Source organism: Crocodylus siamensis, chromosome 5 (assembly GCF_052110815.1).
Source record: "Crocodylus siamensis isolate JL-2025a chromosome 5, ASM5211081v1, whole genome shotgun sequence".
Classification (NCBI taxonomy): Eukaryota; Metazoa; Chordata; order Crocodylia; family Crocodylidae; genus Crocodylus; species Crocodylus siamensis.
In genome coordinates, this window is record NC_143399.1 from 1,942,753 (window position 1) to 1,960,611 (window position 17,859).

At 68.5% G+C, this 17,859-nt stretch overlaps 3 protein-coding genes across 8 annotated transcripts; 2 read left to right on the forward strand and 1 right to left on the reverse strand.

The window, feature by feature from the left end:
• Window positions 1–1,774: 1,774 nt before the first annotated feature.
• Window positions 1,775–8,313, forward strand: PLK3 (polo like kinase 3). The gene is made up of 15 exons (XM_090049361.1): window positions 1,775–1,947; window positions 2,486–2,593; window positions 2,678–2,794; window positions 3,460–3,589; window positions 3,715–3,799; window positions 4,275–4,370; window positions 4,736–4,931; window positions 5,184–5,310; window positions 5,609–5,718; window positions 5,822–5,939; window positions 6,250–6,333; window positions 6,492–6,654; window positions 6,776–6,905; window positions 7,107–7,217; window positions 7,458–8,313. The coding sequence occupies exons 1-15, from the start codon at window positions 1,834–1,836 to the stop codon at window positions 7,644–7,646; spliced, it is 1,878 nt and encodes a 625-aa protein (XP_089905487.1). The 5' UTR covers window positions 1,775–1,833; the 3' UTR covers window positions 7,647–8,313.
• A 751-nt stretch (window positions 8,314–9,064) lies between these two features.
• Window positions 9,065–10,720, reverse strand: DYNLT4 (dynein light chain Tctex-type 4). The gene is made up of 2 exons (XM_090048620.1): window positions 10,512–10,720; window positions 9,065–9,748 (listed from the first exon to the last, which is right to left on the reverse strand). The coding sequence occupies exons 1-2, from the start codon at window positions 10,636–10,638 to the stop codon at window positions 9,111–9,113; spliced, it is 765 nt and encodes a 254-aa protein (XP_089904746.1). The 5' UTR covers window positions 10,639–10,720; the 3' UTR covers window positions 9,065–9,110.
• Window positions 10,721–11,713: 993 nt separating this feature from the next.
• Window positions 11,714–17,859, forward strand: BTBD19 (BTB domain containing 19). Of its 6 annotated transcripts, none has more exons than XM_090049105.1 (8): window positions 11,714–11,872; window positions 12,306–12,507; window positions 12,849–12,902; window positions 16,356–16,502; window positions 16,702–16,770; window positions 16,887–17,018; window positions 17,237–17,365; window positions 17,554–17,859. In XM_090049105.1, the coding sequence occupies exons 1-8, from the start codon at window positions 11,784–11,786 to the stop codon at window positions 17,686–17,688; spliced, it is 957 nt and encodes a 318-aa protein (XP_089905231.1). In that variant the 5' UTR covers window positions 11,714–11,783; the 3' UTR covers window positions 17,689–17,859. The 6 variants fall into 6 exon arrangements, with proteins under 6 accessions (XP_089905231.1, XP_089905232.1, XP_089905233.1 ...); XM_090049106.1 differs by having other exon boundaries at window positions 17,240–17,365; XM_090049107.1 differs by having other exon boundaries at window positions 16,443–16,502.

Sequence of the window (17,859 nt, forward strand, 5' to 3'; positions counted from 1 at the left end):
GGGCAGGGGGAGGGGCCCTTCCATGAAGCGGGGCCAGGCCGGGTCCGCGTGCGAGGAGCTCCCTGCGCGGGCGGCTTCCTGTGACAGCTGGAAACGGCAGAGCAAGCAGCAGCCGGGCAGGGGCAGGACTGGGGGGGCAGGAGTTAAGTGGGGGACAAGAGGGGCTGCCCTGCCCGAAGCGCTGGGATAGCAGCTCCCCAGGGAGGGGGTTGCACCCACTGGGCGCCCAGCAGGCCAGGGTGGGTGGGGGAGCACTCCAGCGCACCCCCCACACAGGGGTGAAGCCCCTATCCCTACTGGGAAAGGCACAGATGGGGAAGCTGAGGCACAGAGAAGGGCAGATTCACCCGGGGGCTCGGGACGGGCCCAGCCCCCGCCAGAGGCTATGTTCCCGCACATCCCCTCACCCCCGCAGCTACGCCCGTCCTGTCTGCCTGCCTCCTGCCCCCAGGCTCCCTCCCTGGGCACGGCGAGCCAGGATCGGGGCCCTGGGGGACGGGAGCCGCCACACCCGGCATTACCAGCGCGTCCCAAAGAGCTTCACAAACAGACCTGGGAGAAGGGGAAACTGAGGCATGGGGCAGGCGAGGGGAGGCGATCTGCCCAGGACTGCAGAGCTGGGTGGAGCCCAGGGTCCCCAAGCCAGGAGCAGGATCAGTGGGGCTGGGGTTTGTCCTGCCGGGCCATACCCTGATGCGGGGAGGGGTCTGGGGGGGCCGGCATTTCTATGCAGGCAGCAGGGAGGGAATCGCTCGACTTCACGACTCTTGTCAGCTCCCTGATTCTTGCTAATCTCTCTTCACTCTGTCAGTGTGAATGACCCCTCGTGAATCAAGCTGGCTTTCCCTGCGCCTGCGGGCACCTCTCCCCTCGCACTGCCCCACAGACCGTGTCCGGCCATCGCCACGTGCCCGCGCTCCGGCTGACGGTGCCGTGCTGGAGGCACGGCCGAGCCGCTCCCGGCGGCCGGACGTTGTTTGGCGAGTCTGGGTTAGGTGACGGAGGTGTCTGGGAAGGTCTGGGTGGGATGATGCTGCCTCAGGCCCCGCGCAGCCCCGGGCCGGGGTAGCTGTGCTGGGGGCGCGTCAGGTCTGACGGCAGTTTTTGACGTAGTGTTTTGATGATGGGTTATACAGGACGGTTTGGACAGGCCTGATCCTGCCCCAGGCCAGGCTTGGGCTAGGTGGGACCCCCGCAGCTCCCCGCCAGCCCCATTTCTCTCCGATTTCTATGAAATAAGAGATGTGCTCATAAAACATCGTTTTTTCCAGCATCGGTGTCTAGTTTATTGTGTTTTCTTACGCTGCATGTGTAACCGAGCACGTCAGGGTGGACCTGGGGCTGGAGAAGGGGGCGTGCAGACAGTGGTGCAGCGCCCCACGTGAAACAGCCCTACTTTTCGGACACCGGACCTACACGCCGCGGGGCTGGGGGGGCCCTGGGGGCAAGAACGCCCCGAACTTCTCGGCCAGGCGTTAAGCGCCGCGCGGGCGCTGGGCGAGGAGGCGCGCCCCGGGAGCTCGCCCCTGCGGAGCGGAGAGATGTGCAGGAAGGGAGTCGGTGACAGCGGCGGGGGGTCGCGGATGGGGGGTGCACGTGCACCCATTAGCAAAGCTTCCCGCCCCAATTCCCCTGCAGAGACCCCCGGGCCGGGGGGAGACGCGGCAGACCCGACCTCCCCCCGGCCCCGGAGACGCGCGCGGCGCCTTTAAGAGCCGGCCCCGCCCCCAGCCGGAGGGAGGGGTTTCCCCGCGCTGACGTCAGCGCCCGTTGATAAAAGCGGGATTCCCTGCCGCGCGCCCCCACTCGCGGCCGGTCCACGTGCGCGGGGCCATGGAGCCGGCGTGCGCCCCCCGGCCCCGGCCGCGCGCAGGCGCGGAGCTCACGCGCGTCGTGGAGGACCCCGGATCCGGCCGCTCCTACAGCCGGGGCCGCCTGCTCGGCAAGGTACGGCCGGGGGGGCCCTTGCCCCCGGGCAGCCGATGGCGTGGGGGGGGCAGCGGGCACCCCAGGAGGCTCCCCCCCGGCTGGTGGGGTGCCAGGGTGGGTTTGGGAGCCACGGGAACCGCGTGTCTGTGCGTGCGCAGGGGGGGAGGGGGCTGTGGACACCGACACTTCCACTCCTGGCACCCCCGTGGTCGTGGCCAAGGGGCGAGTCCCCCTGCCCCTGCCGGCCGTGGCGGGGCGTGGGCAGCGCGGGCGTGGGGGCGGGGCAGACCTGCCCGGGCAGGCTCCCTGCCGCCTTCCCACTCGCTTCCCACGGGAGGACTTTCCGCCGGCCGGGGGTTTTGCAGAAGCGGTTGCAGAAACCCCCCGCCACGCGCATCTCGCTCCCCGGCCGTGGGCGCGGCGCGCCGGGTTTCGGCCACGTGGCGGGGCAGCGGTCAGGCAGGCGCGTGGGAGTGACTGTCCTGCAGAGCCGGCGCGGGCGAGGGTGTCACGCGGGCGACGTCCTGCCCACTAATGACTTCCCCTTCCCTGCCAGGGCGGCTTTGCCCGGTGCTACGAGATGACCGATCTCTCCAGCCACCAGACCTACGCCGTGAAGGTCATCCCCCACAGCCGCGTGGCCAAGCCGCACCAGCGGGACAAGGTGGGTGGGCCAGGGCAGTGCCGCGGCGGGGGGGGGCGCCTCCCGGCCCCTTGCGGGCACTGATGGCTGCAAGGTCCCTTCCAGATCCTCCACGAGATCGAGCTGCACCGCGCCCTGCACCACAAGCACGTGGTCCAGTTCTCCCATCACTTCGAGGACGCCGAGAACATCTACATCTTCCTGGAGCACTGCAGCAGGAAGGTGAGGGTGGAGCCGGCCAGGGCGTTCCCAGCCAGCGCCCCCCCGGGCAGGGCGCTCCTTCCCCGCAGACGCTCAGCAGCGCAAGACCTGCCCTGCGCCGGCCCGGTCTTGCAGCCGCCGCAGGACACCGGGGAGGGGGCAGGGGAGAGCGACTGAGGCTGAGCAGGGTTTTCCCCCTTGCAGCCCCACCCAGCACAGGCTGTGCCCCCCGCTCCGGATGCCCCTTTCCTCCCAGCACGGCTCCAGTCCCTTGGTGGATCTGGTTACACTCGGTTTCCACCGCGCCTGGTGGCAGTGAGCCCCCCCCTCGATGCCGTGCTGCGGGGAAGGAACTTCCTCTTGTTAGTCTTAAACTTTGTAAACAGACTTTTCTCACCTCGGCCCGCTGCTTTCGGTTTCCAGCCCCTCTGGTCCCACGCTCCGCTTACGCAGCGGGGCCGGTCTTGGCCCAGGTGCGTCCGGATCTGGTCCCTGCCTCGGGCTAGCCTAGGTGTTGCCCGCGTCCGCAACGCGTGGGCTCCCGTGGAGCCGACTGCAAATCCCAGTTGCCGTTGCCCCGGCTGGGCTGGACCCGGCCTGAGCAGGCGAGGAAGGATGCCGCGTCCCAGGGGCCGGCGCTCGAGCCGCCCGCCCCAACCCCGTGTCCAACTCGGCTTCTCTTGCAGTCGCTGGCGCACATCTGGAAGGCCCGGCACACGCTGCTGGAGCCCGAGGTGCGGTACTACCTCAAGCAGATCATCTCTGCCCTCAAGTATCTCCACCTCAGAGGCATCCTGCACCGGGACCTCAAGCTGGGTAGGTCCAGGGCACCCCACGCTCCTGCTGCTGTCTTGGGAAAGTGGAGACCGCCCCCCGCCACGCACACACACACACACTTGCTCTGTGCATGCACGGAGGGCCTGACCTCACTCTCGTTACAGGCAACTTCTTCATCAATGAGAACATGGAGCTGAAAGTGGGCGACTTCGGCCTGGCCACCCGCCTGGATGCTGCCGACCAGAAGAAGTAAGAGCCTCTCCGTGCTGGGTGTCAGGCCATCTCCCCGCCGCCTGGGGAGGGGTCTTGCCTGCAGCCTCCTGGCAGGGGAGCGGGGCGTGGAGACGGTGCCTCTGCGTCCCGTCCCCTCCCCGGGCAGCTGTGCGGGCGGCCAGGCAAGCTGGCGGCTGGGGCCCGCGCTCGCAGCCCGGCGGCAGAACAATGCGCCGACTGTGCCCATTGTCCCGCCGGCCCCGCACAAAGCAGCTCTGTCGTGCGGCTTCTCCAGCAGGGCAGAGAGAAGCTCATGCCAGAAAGAGGGGGCTGGGTGACAGATGGCAGAGGCTGCAGGGCAGGGGAGGGGGTGACACGGGGGTGGCGGGGTCCTGCGCCAGGCAGGGGGTGGCAGCTGTGCCTGCAAAAGCCCTGCGGCCCCCACAGCGCAGGGTTGCCGTCGCCTGGCTGGCTCGCGCATTGCCCCTTACTACGTCGTGTCCCCCCCCAGGACGATCTGCGGCACCCCCAACTACCTGGCCCCAGAGGTGCTACTGCGGCAGGGCCACGGCCCCGCCTCGGATGTGTGGTCCCTGGGCTGCGTCATGTAAGTTGTCATCGTGGGCCCCGGCCCCTGCCTGGTGATGCGCGCGCCCCCGCGGGGGGGAGGGGGCAGCCGGGGTCAGCGGTGTCAACAGTGTCAGTGGCCCCGGGGGCGGATGCCGCCGGTGTTGGTGGCTGTTTCAAAACAATGGAAAATATCGGCGGTGGCAGCCGCGGGGCTATTTATAGCGGGCTGATCGCGGGCTCCTGCACCCCGCCAGCCGCAGCTTCCTGTCGAACTTTCCATCTTCTGCGAGAGCCGGCACTGAGCCTGCCTCGCGCAGCCTGGGCAGGGGGAGGGCGGCTGGCGCTGCCCGGGGGCGCGGGGGGTCTGCGGCTCCCCCGTGTGACTCCCCGCCCTGCTCCCAGGTACACGCTGCTGTGCGGCAGCCCCCCCTTCGAGACCTCGGACCTGAAGGAGACGTACCGCTGCATCAAGCAGGTGGAGTACACCCTCCCGGCCTTCCTCTCGGCCCCCGCGCGCCAGCTCCTGGCCGGCATCCTGCGCCGCAGCCCCCCAGACCGCCCCACGCTGGAGGAGATCCTGGGCCACGAGTTCTTCCGAGTAAGTAGGGCCCTGGCTGGGCACGTCCCACCCTCCAGCCCCAGGCCCGGGCAGGATGCGCTTCCTGCCCCGCCGGACCGTGATGCCCGGGGCCTGTGGGTCACTGGCGTCGGGCGGTGCCACGTGGCCCGCTCAGATTGCAGCAGCGTCGCCGCCTTTCGCCTCCGGAGAGCCCCAGCCCCTGTGGGCAAGGCAGGGTCAGGGGTGATCGCTGGCTCCGTCCGGCCGCTGACCCCGGCCCCTGCTCCCCAGGCGTACACACCGGACAAGCTGCCGCCCAGCAGCTGCGTGATGGCCCCGGAGCTGACCCCTCCCCACCCGGCCAGGAGCCTGCTCGCCAAAGTCACCAAGACGCTGTTTGGGAAGAAGAAACCCAGAGGTGAGCCCAGGGCGAGCTCCGCGCCCAGCCGCAGCCCTTCACGCCCCTGCCCTGGGCTGGGAGCCGCCCACCGCGGTGTTGCAAACAGCCCTGCCTGGGAACTGGGAAGTGAAACCAGGGAGAAACTGCCCCGCCTGGGCCTGGAGGCTGGGACTAGCTGGGGATGCAAGCCCGGACCCGGGGCGCGGCGGCTGGGGAGCAGACGATGCAGCCCTGCAATTCTGGGAGGGCTCGGGGGGTGCGTCCGCCAGGCTGGTGTCGCTGGGCACCTTTGCTCACCGCCTCTCCCTCCCCGCAGCTAAGAAGGGCCCGGTGGAGGACAAGGACGACCTCTCCAAGCTGGTTGCCGGCTTTATGAAGACCTCGCTCTGCCGACAGACCAGCTACAAGACTATGGAGGGGAATGAGGTGCGGGGGGGCACGGCCCCGGGATGGTGGCGGGCTTTGAGAGAAACCCCAGCCTCATTCATGGGCTGTTGGAGGCTGGAGCTGAGCCCTGGTCTCTCCCCAGGTTTCCCCCGTGTCGGGCCAGACGGCCTCCCTCAGCCCGGGTGAGACGCTGGCCGAGGAGGGCTCCCGCAAGTCCGTGTCCCGCTCGGCCGGAGGCACGATGGCCAGCAGCTGTGAAGGTGGGTGATGAGCTGTGTCCGGAGCCCCCTGCTCGTGGCCTGTCCAGCCCCTTGTGCTCTGGGTAGGGGCTGCGGCCCCCCGGGAGGGGGCACGCAGTAGTGCTGGGGGTGTCTGTGCTGGAGAGCTGCCGGCCAGCGCCAACAGCTCAGCCAGGCGTGGAGGGCTACAGACGGCACCCCTCACCTCCTGCTGGGGACCCCGACCTGGGCAGAACCCCTGTGCCCTGCGGCATCTCGGTGCCCGTGCTGTGGCCTCGGGGTGCAAGCCTTCTGCCTGGCTTCATCTCGCCTTGCCTGTGCATCCCTGCAGCCCTCAACAGCTGCGTCCCGGCCTCGGTGCTCGTCGAGTCGGCCGTCAGGCTCCTGACCAGCTGCCTCTCCTCCATGCCTCCAGGTGCGGGCAGTGCTGGGCTAGGCCGGGGGTGACGTGGCCGGGAATGGGTCTCAGTCTGTGGCAGGTGCCACCAGGACAAAGACTGGGCTGGGGCTCCCCTGCCTCCGCCGTGCCCAACTCTGCAGGTCCCCGCTCACCCCTTCCTCTCCTCCCTGCAGCCGAGAGGAACCCGGCGTCCCTGGCCCAGCACGAGCCCTTCGTGTGGGTGAGCAAGTGGGTGGACTATTCCAACAAGTACGGCTTCGGCTACCAGCTCTCGGACCGCACCGTCGGCGTCCTCTTCAACGACGGCACCCACATGGCCCTCTCGGCCAACCGCCGGTGAGAGCGGGGCTCCGGGCCCGGTCCCAGGGGCTGCCAGGACCTCCTGCCCTGGCTTTGGGGTGTGCGGGAGGTCTCCGGGAGCCCCTGGACGTGCCCTCACCCCTCGTGCTCCCTGCAGCATGGTGCATTACCACCTGACCGGCAGCAAGCATGTGGCCTTCCGCACCGGGTCCGTGCCCCCCGCGCTGCAGGGGCAGCTGGGCATCCTGCGGTACTTCACCTCCTACATGGAGCAGCGTCTCATGCGGGTGAGTGCTGCATCATTGGGGAGGGGGCAGGTCCTGACAGTCCCATGGGGCGTGGGGACAGGCGGGCAGTGGAGATGGGGTGCTGGATGGGGGGAGGTAGGTGCTGGGGTGCTACCTACCCCTGCAAGCCCAGCTGCCCCCATGGGGGTGGGTGCGTGCACCTGGGGTCCCCCGTGACTAACGCTGCCCTCGCCCTCGCAGGGTGGAGACCTGCCCAGCCTGGACGAGGGCAGACAGCCGGCCCTGCTGCTGCTGCAGTGGGTGAAGACCGACCTGGCCTTGCTCATGCTCTTTAGCAACGGCACCATCCAGGTGAGTGGGGGAGAGGGATGGGGAGGGCAGGGCGGGCATGCGGGGCAGGAGCAGGCTGGCTGGGGCACCCCTGGAGCTGGCTCGGCAGGTCTGGCCTGGGCTCAGGGTCTCGCAGTCCTGGAGGCGCCCTGGAGGCCTGTTCTGCAGGGAGTTGCTCCTGTGGGACCTGGGGGGAAATGAGGGGTCCCCCTGAACAGTCCTGGAGCTTGTGGGGTGACACGCGTCTTCCCCCGCCGCCAGGTGAACTTCTACACAGACCACACCAAGGTGATCCTGAGCGAGGCCGCCGGCCTGCTCACCTACGTCACCCAGGACCGCAGCTCCTACACCTACAAGCTGAGCAGCCTGCGGGAGCTGGGCTGCGCCCCTGAGCTCCAGCGCCGCCTCCACTATGTCCTCAAGCTGCTGCAGGACCAGGCTGAGACCTAGACGTCGTCTGCGCCTTTTCCTAGGCTCGTAACCTCCATTGCCCCCACGGCTGGCACCCGGCTCTCCCAGGGCCCCTGTCACCGCTGGGTGAGGTGACCTCTTCAGCCGGCTGCTGGCACTTGGGGAGATGCTACCACTGGTGCTGTCAGCTGTGCACAGGACTGCTGCTGGGTCTGCTTGGGGGTACCTACTGCTTTGCCCCTAAGTGCAGCAAGTAGCAGCCACTCCCCAGCAGCACCACCCTGGTGTGGGAGCCTGTGCAAGCTCTGCCTTTGGTCCCCAGCCCCTGGCTGGGCTGGGCTGGTGTCTTGGCAGTGACCAGCGCTGCAGCATCTCCCAGGGCAAGACGCCTGCTGCCTCAGCCTGGCGCCTGCCGCGGCTGTCCTGGACACGCTGTGAGACTCATGGAGTGTTTTGGGCTGCCTTGCGGCAGGATCACTACACCACAGGGGGATTGGGGCCCTTCCCCGCAGGCCGTGGAGCGAGCTCCTACCTCCCCCACCGTGCGTGGCCACGGTACGATACTCTAACGAGGGCAGGGTCCCCCCCCCAGGTGCCCCCTCCCTGCCTGACCTTATTTATGGCTGTTATTTATATGGTGTCTATTTATTGTGGCTCATGTGGGCATGGCCTGGCCGGGGCCTCCTTCTAATAAAGACTTCCTTTTTCTAAAGCAGGAGTCTGTGCTGCCTCAGCTCCCTCTCCCTGGCCCTGGATGCTCTCCTCCTGCTCTTGCTTGCCCTTGCTGCTCTGTGCCCCCTGGGGCAGGGTTGGCTCCTGAACTAGGCCAGAGGTCTCAGACCCTGCTGCAGCTAGCTTGTCCTTGGGAAGGGGTCTGCCTCCGGCTGCTGTGCCCTACAGCTGGGGATGTTTGGGTTGGTGGCTGTCTGCTTGAGGCCTGCATGCCTGGCCCAGGTCTGGATAGGAGGATGGCGGAGGGGATGCCTACCCCTTCCTCCCCCACTCCCTGGGCCTGGCTCCAGTGTCGGCTGCACCTGTCATCCCCCATTGTCAGCCCAACAAAGGAGTGGCTGAGCTGGGATGCTAGGGCAGCTGCCCCAGCACCCCTCCAGCCCTGAGAGGGGGGAGATGGGGATGGGGACTTGAGTCCTGGCAAAGCCTCCCTAGGCAGGGGTTTCAGCCCCGTTATCCTGCTCCAGCAGGAGCTGGAGGCCCTGTGCCCCTGCTCCTGTCCCCCCTCCACAAGCTGGGTTGAAATAATCCATGGGCTATGCTGCAATGTGTGGCTCTTGGGGCAGGGGTCACTTCTCTGCAAGGTCAGCTACCACATCTGGGCCATGGGCACAGCCCCAGGCTCTGGAGACCCTTACGCCGCCCCCCTGCAGCATGGTAAAGCCACTCCCTGGGTCACCCCGTGACCGGACACGGACACGGACACGGACCAAGCGATGGGGGGCAGCAGCATCTTTATTGCCAGCGGCATGGCCCTGGCATGATGCTTAGCTACTCGTAGTAGAGCCCATGCACGGTGGCCACAGCGAAGAGGGAGGCGTTGGTGAAGGTGGCGGAGGCGAAGGTGTCGCTCTCGGGGTCCCAGAGGGCACGGCTGGCCACACGCAGCCCCTGCCGCCCCGCCTGCCCCAGCACCACGCTGCACACCAGCTTGTAGCGTGGCGGTGCCAGCTCCTTGAGCTGTCCCCGCAGCTGCTCGGCCAGGCTCTGCGCCAGCTGCCCACCCGCGCCCGGGGTATAGGCCACGTCCTGCAGGCGGGCGGCAAGCATGGCCTCCAGCGCCCGTTGGGCCGGCCCGGCGTGGAAGCGGCATCCTGGCGCCGGCTGCGTGCGGTAGGTGTTCTGGCAACAGGCCTCGGGCACGGGCGGGAAGAGCGGCAGCCCCGAGAAGCTGACGCGGGCCCCCGGGACCCACGGCCCGTTGGAGAGCCGCTTCGCACCCCCACCCAGCACCACGGAGCTGCGCCGGCTGGCCACGGGCACTGCCAGGCTGCCACGGCGTGCGGTCAGGGGGGGCGGGTGCCCCTCCGCAGTGCCATGTGGCAGGGCTGGGTGGGAGCTGCGGCGGGGCGGGGCTGGCCCCCCCGGGCACAGGGCCGGTGGCCGCTGGGCCATGCTCAGGGTGGCACCTGGAAGGGAGTAGCGCCGGCCTTAGCCAGGGAAGGGCAGGGCTCCTTGTCCTGCTGCAAGCCCAGCTCCCCCCACGTCTGCCTGGGACCCCCGGGAGCCGCTTTGCAAGCAACCCCCTCCCTCCGCCCGCTTTTGTCCTGAGCAAACAGCCGGCCGCGTTCCTCGATGTCTCCGGAGCGACAGGAGCGGGGCTGCACCGTGCAGCCTGGGACCATGGGCCCCAGCACCCAGGGCTGCACCCAGCCATGGCCTCAAGCCTGGGGTTCGCCCATGTCCCGAGTGCATCCACGGCGGGAGGCACGGCCTGGGAGCGGGCAGAGCCCCGGGGCCGGCTCCAGGCGTCTCTCCGGCCCGGGCAGATGGCACTGGGTGACCAGAGACCTGCTGCAGCTGTGTCCAGGGCGTTGAGGCCAGACCCCCCAGCTCCTCCCTGGCAGGGTTCATTTTAACAAGCCCCTGTTTCTACTGGGGTGTTGCCCAGCCCCCTGCCCCTGCCACGTGCTAACCTGGCTCCTGCCCCGAGCATCCCGGGCTGGGTCTGGGGTCTCCCATGCTATGTCCCCGTGAGCTGGCGGGCTCGTGGGCAGAGCCGACCAGGGCAGGGGAGCTTGCAAGGCCCCGGCTTCGTGCCCCGCTGGGCTGGGTCTGCCTGGGGCAACCCCTGTGACCCTGCCCAGGGAGGACGCGGGGCTCCAGCCGCGCCAGGGGCTGTGCGTGTCCCTGGCTCGACTGCCCTAAAGCGGCTCAGACACGGGGGCTTACCGGGTGCGGGGCCACAGGGACAGGCGGTCTGGGGAAGAGGGCTGCTGCCTCTGATCCGGCCAGCGCCCAGCCTGGGCTGTGGCTCCCCCGCCCCTGCCCGCCCGGCTCCATCACCCCCCGGGGCCATAAATCACGGCCCACGACAGCTTTGCAAGGCAGCAGGCGCAGGCGTGAGATGGGGCAGGGGCCGGGGTCTCATCTGTGCTGTCCCCAGGTGTGGGGCCCCAGTCCCGGCCCCTGTGCCCAGCCCCAGGCTGGCACAGCCCAGCAGGGCCCTATCCCGCAGAGGCAGGATTGGGACCCCTCCCTCGCCCAAGATGCCTACCCCACCTGTCCCCGCTCCGGTCCAGGCAGGCGGGTGCCAGGGGCTGCCTCTGCGCAGGGCAGGGCAGGGCACGGCGTGTGTTTTGCAGCGAGTGTAGTGTGTTGCTACGTGACACCGACACGCTTCGGGCGCCAGCTGGCATGTACGCTTGGCACGCCTCGCTCCCTGCTCCTGCCCGCGGGTGCTCACCTGTGCCCCTCGGAGCGGGGGTGGTTTTTACCCCCAACTGCACCTGTCTCCCCTCGTGCCGGCCCCTGCACCCGGGCTGTACCCACCCCACGCTGCCCTTGGCCCCAAGCCACAGCCGGCTCTGGGCAACACGGGGTCATCTCCCACCTGCCCCGTACTCAGGCTGCTGTGTGCAGCGCCGTGCGCGCCCGTGGAAACGTCCCCGCTGGTTTCCAGCTCCCCAGCACTGCTGCATGCAGAGCCCAGCACCCCCCGCGGCAGGACTGGCTCAAGCCGGTGGCACGGAGCTGCCAGGCCCAGGGGACCCGTGGGGCAGTGGGTTCAGGCTCTCCGCAAACTCAGGCAGGCGCTTGCCCTCCCACCGTGCACCCGCGCGCCCATCTCAGGGGCACTGAGGCCACGTAGTTGTCAATCCACCCCCTTGGGGTCCTGTGGCAGCCCCCCCTTCCTGCGAGCCCCTCGGTAGGGTCTGCCGGGGTCGTGTCCCCAGGCCCGGAGCCTGCGTGCGCACCGCCGTGGTCCCCTGCCCCCGCTTGGTGCTGGGGGCTGCTATTCAGAGCTCTGGCTTGGGGTCTCCTTGGCGGGGGTCTCTGGGACCTCAGCGCCCCCCGCAGCCGCGGGGCCGAGCCCTGCCGGTTTCCCTAGCGATGGGCCGTGCTGGGCCTCCCGGCCCCCCCGCATCCCCTGGCTCCGCATTCCTGCCTCCTCCGCAGCGGAAGCCGGGGGGGGCGGGGGGAGCAGGAGGCCGCCTGCGCCCCATGGCCCGGCCCCGCTCTGCCCGGCTGCTCGGGGACGCGGACGGCTTCCGGGCCGCCCTGGCCAGCCTGGTAGGCAGCCCGCGGTTCAGGTGAGACGGCCGAGCCACGGCCAGTTGCACCCCGCTTTGGGGTGGGGGGGCTCGCCCAGCCCCCCTGCACCAGTGCCCAGTACCCCCCGGTCCCCACCCCAGAGGTGGCTGCACGCGGGGGCGAGGGCTCTGTGTGCACAGCCACCCCGGGCATCGCGAGCCCCAGGTCGCAGGCCCCTCGGGGCACCCAGCGCGGCGCTTCTTGGCTCCCAAAGCCCCTCGGCTAGTCTGCAAGCCCAGGCAGGGGCCTGGGGGGCCGGGGCGATGCCTGGGGCTGGGTCGTGTTGCTCAGAGCTCGGACACGGGGTTTGCCTGGGGCTGACCCTGTGTCGGGCAGGGGTCGGACTGGACGTGACCCCGCAGCTCCCTGCCAGCCCCGCGGCTTCGGGGTCCTCTGCACCACGGTGCAGGGGCTCTCACCGTGTCCCCGCAGTGATGTGACCTTCCTCGTGGGCCGGGAGAGGCGCGAGGTGTTCGCCCACCGCTGCATCCTCGCCTGCCGCTGCCCCGGGCTCCGGGGGCTCCTGGACAGCCCCCCGCCGGCCCCCATCGCCCTCAGCAGCGCCCAGCCCGAAGCCTTCCTGGCCGTGCTCGAGTTCCTGTACACCAACCGCGTGTGCCTCACCAGCGTCACCGTGAGTGCCGCGGCGCCGGGCACAGGGCACAGTCCAGCCTGTTTGCCGGGGGGGATAATAAGCTACTGCTGCTGCCAGCTGGCTGGCAGGACCCCCATGCCTGGCTCCAGCACCTTGGGACGGGGGGGCTCGGCTACGCAGATGGCCCAGGCAGGGGCTGCCCTGGGCGCCTCGGGGAGCTGCGGGAGTCTCCAGGACGGGGCTGCGGTGGGCAGGGGGCAGGGGTGCCCTTCCTGGCTGCACTCTCACAGCCTGGGACAGGGAGCCCGGGATGGCTCCGGGAGCTGGGGGGTGCGGGCACGGGCCCTGGCGCGGGGGTCACAGGGTGTCTCTGCCCGCAGGCCCTGGAGGTGCTGGCCTTGTCCGTGGAGTACGGGCTGGACGACCTGCGGCAGGTAACGGGGCCACGGGGGCTGGCATGGCCTGCCAAGTGCAAAGCACAACGGGACACGGGGGGAGAGCTTGTTTCATATTTCATAGTTTCTAGGGTTGGAAGGGACCTGAGCAGATCATCGAGTCCGACCCCCCGCCATGGCAGGGAAGAGTACTGGGGTCAGACAACCCCAGCAAGGTGTTCATCCAGCCTCCTCTTAAACCCCCCCAGGGCAGGAGCCGGCACCACTTCTCTTGGATGTTGGTCCCAGCTCCTAGCTGCCCCGACCGTGAAGTGGCGCCTCCTGATATCCAGCCTAAACCTGCCCTCTGCCAGTTTGTGACTGTTATTCCTGGTCAATCCTGGCTGTGCTCGGGGGAACAGGGACTCCCCCAGTGCCTGCTGGTCCCCCCTGACAAGTTTGTAACAGGCCACTAGATCCCCCTCAGCCTTCTCTTGTGGAGGCTGAACAGGTTCAGGTCCCGCAGCCTCTCCTCATAGGGCCTGCCCTGCTGCCCCCGACCATGCGAGTGGCCTCCTCTGGCCCCTCTCCATGCTGCCCACATCCCTCCTGAAGTGTGGCGCCCAGACCCGGACGCAGTCCTCCAGCTGCGGCCTGACCAGTGCCGCATAGAGGGGGAGGATCACCCCCTGCCCTGCTCGAGACGCATCTGTGGGTGCAGGACAAGGTGCGGTTGGCCTTCCTGACCGCGTCCCCACACTGCCGGCCCATGTTCACCTTGGCATCAATGCTGACTCCAAGATCCTTTTCCGCCTCTGCGGTGCTGGGAAGGGAGTTCCCCAGCCTGTAGGTGTGGTGCTGGCTCTTCCTCCCCAGGTGCAGCACCTTGCACTTGTCTGTGTTGAATCCCATCCTGTTCTCATCCGCCCACCCCTGTAACCTGTCTAGGTCTGATTGCAGCCTGTTCCTCCCTTCTAGCGTGTCCACCCCCCCCCCACATCTTAGTGTCATCCGCAAATTTGAACAGCTGCTTTTTACCCCCTCATCCAAATTGCTGATGAAGCTGTTGAACAGTGCGGGCCCGAGGACCGAGCCCTGGGGGACCCCACTGCCCACGTCCCTCCGGGTTGAGAAGGACCCATCCACCACCGCTCTCTGGGTGCGGCCCTCCGGGCAGTTGGCGATACGTCTGACTGTGTGGGTGTCGACACCACAGCCCCCAGTTTCCTAATGAAAATGGGGTGAGAGATAGTGTCAAAAGCCTTCCGGACGTCCAGGAAGATGATGTCCACTGCTCCCCCTGCATCTAATGATGTGGTGATCTGATCGTAAAAGGCCGCCAGGTCGGTCTGACAGGACCTGCCACTGATGAACCCGTGTTGGTTGCCCCTAAGCATGCACTCCCCTGCTGGCCCCTCCTGGATGTGTGCCAGCATAATTTTCTCAAACAGCTTGCCTAGGATCGAGGTGAGACTAACCGGCCTATAGCTTCCTGGGTCCTCCCTCCTCCCTTTTTTGAAGATGGAACCACGTTGGCCTCTTCCAGTCCTCTGGCCCCACACCAGGGCACCACAAGTGCTCGTACAGTCGTGCCGGGGGTCCCGCAATGACCGCAGCCGATTCCCTCAGCACTCGCGGGTGGAGATCATCCAGACCCGCTGACTTGAATACGTCCAGCCCCTCCAAACATTCCCTAACTAGTTCCTCGCTAACCCGTGGCCCAGGTGTGCCTGCCCCGGGGCCCGAGGGGGCCCAGCAGGGAGGTGGCTGTTCTGGTCCCTACTTAGGAAGACGGAGGCAAAGAAATCGTTAAACGTTAGCTTTGTCGTCCGGTGTGACGACCAAGTTTCCCATCACGTCCTGCAAGGGCCCCACATTACCCGGGACCTTCTTTTTACCCACTACGTATTTAAAAAAGGACTTCTTGTTGTCCTTAATCCGGGAAGCTAGTCCCAGTCCCAGCTCTGCCTTGGCCTTCCTGACTGCCCCCCTACATCCCCGAGCGACTGCAGAATAGCCCTCCCTGGTGATGCCCCCTTCTTTCCATTGGGTGTAAGCCTCCTTTTAGCAAGGAGACATTCCCGGATGCTCTTGGTGAGCCACGGAGGCTTGTGTGCTCTCCTGCTCCCTTTGATCCTCGTGGGGATTGCCTCCCTTTGGGCTTGGAGGATCGTCTCCTTAAGTAGCGACCACTCTCCTTGGACACCCGGCTCCCCTCGCCCCCGGGACCTCAGCACTTCCCCAACTATCCTCCTTAGCTCGCTGAAGTCTGCCATCCTAAAGTCTAGGGTCGCTGCCTTGCTGCAGGCCTTTGCCACCTTGCGCTGGATGGTGACTCCCAGCGGGCGATGGTCGCTGTCGCCCAGGGGGTCGAGCACCCGCAGCCCCCGCACCAGGTCATCACCCGTGGCCAGCACCAGGTCCAACAAGGCGTCTCCCCGGTGGGGCTGTGCACCCCCCCGGGTTAGATGGAGGTCCTGCGCTCTGGCTAAGAACCGACGTGAGCGGTCAGCCCTGGCCGACTGCTCTTCCCAGCAGATGTCTGGAAAGTTCAGGTCCCCCATGACCACCACGTCCTTAGCCCTCACTGCCTCTGTGAGCTGACCCAAGAGTTCCTGGTCAAGCTCTTCCCCTCGGTCGGGGGGTCTGAGTAGGCCCCCACCGTTAAGTCCCTTTCCCCTCGACTGCCCTGTACTCTAACCCAGAGCACTTCAGAGTGCCCCTCCCCTGGCTCCTTGCTGATTAATGAGGATGTGTATTCCTCCTTAATGTAGAGCGCCTTTCCCCCCTGCCCTGTTAGGGTTAGGGTTAGGCTGTCTCCATCTGGAAGGGTGGGTACCGCCACGCCTGGCTGCCAGCCCCAGCTCCCCTCCGAGCCCCCATTGCCCTGCCTCAGTTTCCCCTCTCGCCCTGGTGACCCGCTCTAGCATGCCTGGGGGACGCGGGGCTGCGGGGAGCTCAGCGCCGGCTCCTGGAGCCGTGGGCCGGCTGCCAGGACACCCGGGTCCCGCGTGTAGCTCGACTCTGAGTCACGCTGACGTGGCCCAGTCACTTCCTGACACGCGCCCAGCATGTGGGGAGCCTCCTTGGGTGGGGGTGGGCGTCACGCGGGGGGGCCCATGTGGACGTGGGGGCACAGGGCTCAGTCCCAGAGGCAGCCTCAGGTTCCCATCAAGGCTATGGTGACACCAGGGCCCTGCGCCCACCTGGAAGGGGGATCACCCTTCCTGGGCAGCAGTATGGGGCCCAGGCCACGTGGCAAGTGCCCAAGGCAGCGGTGCTAGCTGCCGGTGCCCCCCCTCCCAACCCACAGCCCCCCCCGTGGTGACACACGCATGGGCTTCCCTAGCAGCAGTCACTGGGGCCGTGTGACTGCGGGGGTGAGACCGGGTGTCAGGGGAACCCCACCCCGGCGCCAGATGCGTCACCGCAGCTATTCTGGGCCTGGCGCGGGCCGGGGAGGTGGGTGTTTCCCGCCTGGGCTCCCCCTGCCCTGCGCTGTAACCCTTTCAGTGCCAGGGCATCCCCCTGCCCCCCATCCTTGCCCCGGGGGGGTGCCTGCCGGCTGCATCCCCCAGTGTGGCCCATGTGTGCCTGCAGCTGTGCGTGGAGTTCGTGATGGGCACGCTCAGCGTGGAGACGGCCTGCGAGGCCCTGCAGGTGAGTCCCCCCGGCCCCCCCCAGCCGGGCACGGGCTGCCTGGGGTCCCAGCTGCCGGCCTGCAGGGAGGGAGAGGTCTCGATCCCACCACCTTCCCACGGCAGGGCTTTGGGGGGGGCTGCGAGTCAGGAGTGAAGGGCACTGGCAGGGCTGGGGGGGTCGCAGCCCCCACTTCCACCATGCTGTGCCCCCCCGGCAGGCGGGGGTGACCTGTGGGCAGGCGGATCTGCAGCAGCGCTGCTTGGCCTTCATCGAGGACAACACCCAGGTAGGCGCTAGGGATGCTCCGCGGGGCACGCCGAGGGGCCGCGGCAGGTGAGGCCGGGGCTGGTCTCGGCGTGGCTGGGGCCCATGGCCCGCCTGACGTGGCGCTGGGCGCCGCAGGCCGTGGTGGGCACGCGAGGCTTCCACGAGCTGTCGGAGGCGGCGCTGGTCCCGGTGCTGCGCAGTGACCGTCTGACCATCGACGAGCCCGACCTCATCGCCGCCGTGCGGGGCTGGGCCCGCGTCAGCGCCGTGAGTGCCGGGGCGACCGTGGGGGCCAGGCTCACGCATACAGGATTGACCTGGGGGGGCCGGTGCCCCGCAGCACCGCCCTGCGCCGAGCTGCTCGGCCTGCACTCCCCGCCCAGAGCTGGGGAGGACCCCCCTGCTCTGACCCCCGCGTCCCACTGTGCTTCCGTTGCTGGGGAGGACCCAGCTCCCCGGCTCTGAGCCCCTGGCCCCACTCCCAGCAGGCGGTGTTCGGGTGCCCCGTGGCAGCCGTGGCGGAGGGGCCGGCCCAGGAGCTGCGCCTGCCCCTGCTGGCCCCCGGCGAGCTGGCCGCCCTGGAGAGCCAGAACCGGCGGGAGCCGTTGCTGCCGGTAAGACCCCCTGCCCCGTCCGTCCCCGTGTCTGGCCCATCACTGTGGCCTTAGGCCTGGCTCTCCCGGGGGTTGCCCTGATGCCCCCCTGAGCCATGCTGGGGGCCAGGGGAGGCACATGGGGGGCTCCCCTGAGGTCGCGGGCCCCGGGCACCCCCCATGGCTAAGCCCCATCCTTTGCCTGGCAGATGGAGAGCGTGGCCGAGGCTTGGCGCTGCCACGCGCTGCGGGGCAACGGGGGGGCCCGGGCGCAGCAGTGCCGTCCCCGCCGCGGCACGCGGCCCCGCGAGCACCACCCGCGCCTCGGCCTGCAGCCCCAGTGACCCCGGCGTGGAGCCCGCGGCCCCGGACCCCCTGGTTCAGCCCCGCGGGCCAGCCCGGCTGGGCCTGGCCTCGGCGACGGCAGCCTGGGGTCTGGCTCGGGGCTGCATCTGCCCCCCCACCCGATGGAGGTGGCGCAGCGCCCACGGCTCAATAAAGCCCGTTTGCTCGGA

What these genes read in the sequence shown, in the direction of transcription:
- BTBD19 (XM_090049105.1), top strand. Translation starts at nt 11,784, where the DNA reads ATGGCCCGGCCCCGCTCTGCCCGGCTGCTCGGGGACGCGGACGGCTTC. An exon ending in TGTGCCTCACCAGCGTCACC is followed by an intron (nt 12,508 to 12,848) that starts GTGAGTGCCGCG and finishes CTCTGCCCGCAG; the next exon opens with GCCCTGGAGGTGCTGGCCTT. An exon ending in CGGCCTGCGAGGCCCTGCAG is followed by an intron (nt 16,503 to 16,701) that starts GTGAGTCCCCCC and finishes CCCCCCCGGCAG; the next exon opens with GCGGGGGTGACCTGTGGGCA.
- DYNLT4 (XM_090048620.1), bottom strand. Translation starts at nt 10,638, where the DNA reads ATGGCCCCGGGGGGTGATGGAGCCGGGCGGGCAGGGGCGGGGGAGCCA. An exon ending in TCCCTGTGGCCCCGCACCCG is followed by an intron (nt 9,749 to 10,511) that starts GTAAGCCCCCGT and finishes ACTCCCTTCCAG; the next exon opens with GTGCCACCCTGAGCATGGCC.
- PLK3 (XM_090049361.1), top strand. Translation starts at nt 1,834, where the DNA reads ATGGAGCCGGCGTGCGCCCCCCGGCCCCGGCCGCGCGCAGGCGCGGAG. An exon ending in TGGGAAGAAGAAACCCAGAG is followed by an intron (nt 5,311 to 5,608) that starts GTGAGCCCAGGG and finishes CCCTCCCCGCAG; the next exon opens with CTAAGAAGGGCCCGGTGGAG. An exon ending in TGGAGCAGCGTCTCATGCGG is followed by an intron (nt 6,906 to 7,106) that starts GTGAGTGCTGCA and finishes TCGCCCTCGCAG; the next exon opens with GGTGGAGACCTGCCCAGCCT.